Source organism: Suillus subaureus (assembly GCF_016647635.1).
Source record: "Suillus subaureus strain MN1 chromosome Unknown BJ212scaffold_33, whole genome shotgun sequence".
NCBI lineage: Eukaryota > Fungi > Basidiomycota > Agaricomycetes > Boletales > Suillaceae > Suillus > Suillus subaureus.
The window spans coordinates 259375-264659 of NW_024538589.1; the positions used below are offsets into that span (position 1 = coordinate 259375).

At 48.5% G+C, this 5285-nt stretch overlaps 1 protein-coding gene across 1 annotated transcript; it reads right to left on the minus strand.

Annotated features, from left to right (window-relative positions):
- Positions 1-1023: 1023 nt before the first annotated feature.
- Positions 1024-2425, minus strand: BJ212DRAFT_1302472 (uncharacterized protein; the record flags this gene model as incomplete). Its single annotated transcript, XM_041333272.1, has 6 exons — positions 1024-1213; positions 1265-1523; positions 1584-1699; positions 1750-2201; positions 2264-2283; positions 2383-2425. 6 exons carry the CDS (start codon positions 2423-2425, stop codon positions 1024-1026), a joined length of 1080 nt encoding a protein of 359 aa, XP_041189343.1.
- Between the last annotated feature and the right edge of the window lie 2860 nt (positions 2426-5285).

Sequence of the window (5285 nt, forward strand, 5' to 3'; positions counted from 1 at the left end):
TCGTAGGGCAACGAATGAAGTCATCCAAGATACTGTCAAGCGAAACGAATGGAGAGAAGTGTGTTCAATGGCCTCCCAAAGTGGAATGAATAAATGGAAGATTGCAGCAGCAGCGGGGGCGTGTTTGGATATTGTGGGGTCATTTGGCTTCAGTTATACACAGCACACACGGGTTTAAGTGTTGAGAGAACTTGGTCAATAGGAAGGAGCGTAATTCATTGTGTACAGTACAACATGTGTATGGTAACAACAAGAGCACCATGAGAATGATGCGTGCAAAGATATGCGACACGTGAGGGATGCAAGAACATACGAAGTTTAAGCTTCATTGAAGAACAAAAATGGATGAGGGCCTGGGACGAGCAAAGTAACGTGAGGGACGACCTTCATTAAGGAGTATAACATTGAGAAGACATACCAGATCGTCCTAGTATGGCAATGGACTCGTCCTCCTTGGAAAATCTCCGATGATCGGTTGGTGGGAATGACGAGTAGATGACAGGAAGAAGGATCAATATGCAGTTGCAGGAACTGAACTGCTCGGCCTCTGCATCTTGTCAGCACACAGACCGAATTTCTGTCTGGAAATTAGGAGACTCCCCAATCAGTGGCTCATTTCGGTGTTAACATGTTGGCCCCAAGGCGCGGGTCAATTATCGCAAGGCTGGAAGAAACGCAAAGTGAAGTTGAAGAAAGATCCAGACCTGTTGTAAATCCAGGGCGTGTGAACTTCTGTCAGAGGCTCACAACCAGACCCCTCGCCAACCGCCAACCGCCAACCTTATCTGACGCGCGAAACCATTCCTATACTGCAACATCTACTGGTTAACTACATATAGTATGAGGGACATAAAAGCGGAAAAGTACATTGATAGTCACGGTATGACAGTTTCCGAACACTTGTATGCTTCTCGTTATCGATTTTATGTACTCTTTGCAATCTTCTTCTTGATGATATCAACCACGACAGGTTCAGCAATAGTGCTGAAATCACTGAGATGATCACCTTCGCCAGCGACGATCTTATGCATGATCTGCATCGACATGAGTCATTAAATGATCGTCGAGGAAGACGCAGGCCTGGACTTGCATCACTGACGATGAAGATCTTCTAGGTGCCGCGAAGGGACTAATCACCTTCCTAACTTGGGGCACGAGCTCCTTAGCCAGGGAAGCCTCATCATTGTGGTCATACGTGAATTCCCTGGTATGTCTACATAGTAGAGTCAACCGTCATTCAACAAAAGGACAAGAAAAGACTGACGGTTTAAGTGTGACGAAGGCAAATACGGCCTGTCCCGTCAACTCGTCAGCAGTACCAATGACTATAGTTTCGGCGACACCCTTGTGCATGATCAAGGCAGATTCGATCTCAGCAGTTGTAGCGGCGCCGTTCCCCTTGTAGCAGGCTCCAGCGTATGGCTTCATGTAAGTCTCCAGGTAACGGTTGTGGTCGTTGTATACAGAACGGGCGATTGAAGGCCAAGGCTGCTTGATGACGGGAAGTTGTTTCCTTCTAATTCCTGTAAAACATTGTCAGTATCATAATCGAACAAATTGCATTAATTGGAGTACCTTTCTACTAACAGGGCTCGGGATAGCGGACTCAATACCGAAGAAGGGAACAGTTGCAGAATGAGGCTTAGTCTCAATCGCACCAGGGAATGGGGTAACGACGATCGATCCAGTCTCAGTTTGCCTTGAACAGCATATTGAGCACGGTCACAGATACTTCGTGAATGCACTTACCAGAACGTATCCACGATAGCGCACTGCTTCTTGCCGACATGTTCGTTGTACCAGTTCCATGCTTCGGGGTTAATAGGCTCACCGACAGAGCCAAGGACACGCAAACTGCTAAGATCATGGTTCTCCACGTGCTGAGCGCCGAGTCTGCGAAGGAGGCGAATGGCAGTAGGAGCAGAATAGAACTGGGTAAGCTGGTGCTTCTGGACGGTCTGCCAGTAGCGGGATGGCGTGGGGTAAACTGGAGTTGATTCAAAGACGGTGGTGCTGACTCCATTTGCGAGTGGTCCATAAACAATGTAGGTATGTCCAGTAATCCAACCGATATCAGCCATGCAGGCGAACTTGCCATCTGGGTCGATGTCGAAAACATATTTCACAGTAAGGGCGACGCAAAGGAGGTATCCGCCAATGGTATAAACGACACCCTTGGGTTTTCCTGTGGAACCAGAAGTCTAAACATAGATCGAAAATCAAGACCAGATAAAAATATATGGAAAGGAAGCCAGCCACTGACGTAGAGAATGAAGAGCAGGTCTTATGAGGACATTATGTCAAGTGGGCAGTAATTAGGGACTTTAGCAGTCTCCTCGTGCTACCACATGTGTTAAAAGTAGCGCGACCTCCGATCAAAACCCTGCACGACAACGATATAGTACCCTACTGGCAAGTGAGTCATGCCATGCAGATATCGTTCTAGAGTTGACAACTTGGGTGTTTATGTACCCAGGTAGACCAAATTCATTGACGTGTTTGGTTTCGAATGATGGGCGGGGGAGAAACTCGTAGAATGTTTGGAGAGTGAACGGATGTTCTTCGTTGGCCGAAATACCATTGATGTTGGAGGAACTTGAGAGAGGGTATAATTGGGGGGATGGAGGGCGAAGTTGGCCGCTTCCGCCTTTGGCACGCCCTCGGCTTCAGCACACGAAGCATTTACTTCGTTGTAAATTTCCGATGGATATCGGATAGGTAGACGTTGACACCGTGTGGCAAAGCCTTAAGGGTACATCCTTGAGCTCGAGCTGTGGTGCGGTATCATGTCCGACGATCGGCGAGGCTCTAGCTCAATGTGTTTTCAAAGTCCGGCTTCATCTAGTTCGATTCTCCCAAGATTCACTTTGTAAGGAGCCCTGATCAAACGACTGGATTCATTCATTTATTGTTTATCTAGCTAGGGGAGACCAGAGAGAGAGGGAGGAAGTGACTTGTTGGATTGTTAGAAAGTTGGAGACTGCGATCCCGGCCACGATATGATCTGGCAGTGTAACGCGTCAGATCAACAGCGAGCCTGAGAAAGCGGTAAGTCACTCTATTTGCGTATGCAGTTTGACATTCAAGCTAAGCTCAAGCGGCAAGGTACGGGTGAGTAGACCAGGCCGTTAGTTGCAGAAATTTTCTTCTCGACCAACTTCAAGGCCACTCAAGTCTTGCATGCGTACATCACTCAATAGCATGTCTGCGATCAGCACGACGTTTTTCATACTCTCGAGGCAGACGGGTATTCGCTCTTTCGCATTTCCCGGAGTTCCGAAGAGGCGCCCAGTCAATACAACAGCAAATATTCCCTTGGCCCTTGAGGCCTGGTGCTTGCAGCCAATGATATGACCTGTTGTATAAATGCTGATCCAGAAGCGGGGAGTCGGGCCCGGGGACCCACCCTTTCTCTAACTACTTATCCCACCTTACTTCGTTCAGACTGATCCTCCGAGTCAACTCAAACGATGAGTAAACGCAATCAATCAAAGAACTCAAGGCAAGATCCTCCTCCTGACAACCGCATATCCAGTGAAGCAACCACTGGTGAAAGTTCGGTATGTTTCTGATGAGGGCCACTTCTCATTTCACTTGAACCATTAACTCTGATGTGTCCTTCATGCAGGGCAGACGCCATGGCAAAATTCGTCGGTTTCTAGGGAAGGTTAAGAATTCCACTAAAAAGATTTCTGTGAGTCGACAGGGTCCTGAGTTTCCTGGAACAAAGCTCATGTGATCGTGCAAAGCATTCAAAGATTCCCGCGGCTGCGACCCTGTTCTTCCAAACGTTGATTGTGAAGGTGCCTCATCGATTCCGGATATCAAGGTAGGTCACCTTTTGGTTTATGCTCCCTCTAAACTCTACTGACCACGCAGGTTCAGGATGCTCCCTCTGGTGCGGAACAAAGCACCAATCCCCAATCGGTACTTCAAAACGCCAAAGAGGTCTTGAAACTCATGAAGCCACTTTCGGGACACATGTCATCTGGAGTATCTACCGCCCAACATTCGTCAGCGGATCTCGGGGCTGCATATAATTTCCAGGAAACATATCTCCAACCCCTCAGGATATTCAACACAATTATTGGGACGCTCGCAGATGTATGAGCCATTCCTTTCGGTTGGAAGTTGGAACTGAACTAATTCCGTTCTATAGGTACATCCATATGCGAAGATTGCACTGGGCGTGCTATCTTCTGCATCAGAAGTACGTTTCGTCACTCCCTCGCTTCTATCTCCTGCTGAGCAGCCATTGGGGTAGATGGTCATCGCCCAATCGGATCGCGACCAAGCAGTACATCGTCTTATCGACAAGTTGGATCAAGTTTACGCCTTCATGATACAGGACGAGACGCTTGGCCAGGTTTCATCGATGCGCGGTATCCTTGGACAGATCTCTCAGCAGACCCTTGAATGCGCCCGCTTCATCAGAGATTATTCAGAGACCAAGAGCTTCTGTAAGTCTTTAAGCTGTTGCACGTTCCACACGCTCAGTCTTCTGCTATCATAACAGGGAAGAGACTCGGGAAAGACATTTTCACTGAAACAAACAACGAAATTCAACAGTACAGTGATGTGTTAGATGCGCTCATGCAAAACTTCCGGGACCAAGTTGCTCGAGATGTAGCCATTTACACCCACCGTACAGGTAAGGATTGTACTTGTGTCTGACGCAACAACTATTCATTCCTCTTCAGGGGAACTACTGGGCCTCAGTGGTATTACTTATGCAGCGAACGCAGGGCTAGACACCAGGAAACAATGCCTCCAAGGGACACGCACGGAAATACTCTCCCAGATCACAGATTGGGTCAACAGCACTGGAGACGACGTTCCACGCGTGCTGTGGCTATCTGGCCCGGCAGGCAAGGGCAAATCAGCCATCGCCCACACAATTGCTAAGTGGTTCAGCGATGCGGGAGGGCTTGGTTCATGTTATTGCTTCGACCGAGATCGAGAAGCAGACCGTCGCCATGAGAAGATATTTTCTACTGTCGCGTGCGACCTGGCTGACCGTGATTCAGGGATGAGGCGAGCCTTGGCAGATACAGTTCAGCATGCCAGTGCGCTCAAGACTACAGCTGATATCATCCAGCAATGGCAGAAGTTTCTGATGGAGCCGCTACAGAAGCTCTCAGAGTCAACTGTGGGCCCTGTCGTGATCGTGATCGACGCACTGGACGAGAGTGGCGCGGCCAAGACACGATCCGACCTTCTTCGCATTCTTTCTGGTAAACTTCAGAACTCTGCTGTTCCCAAAATCACGGAGCTCCCAAAGAACT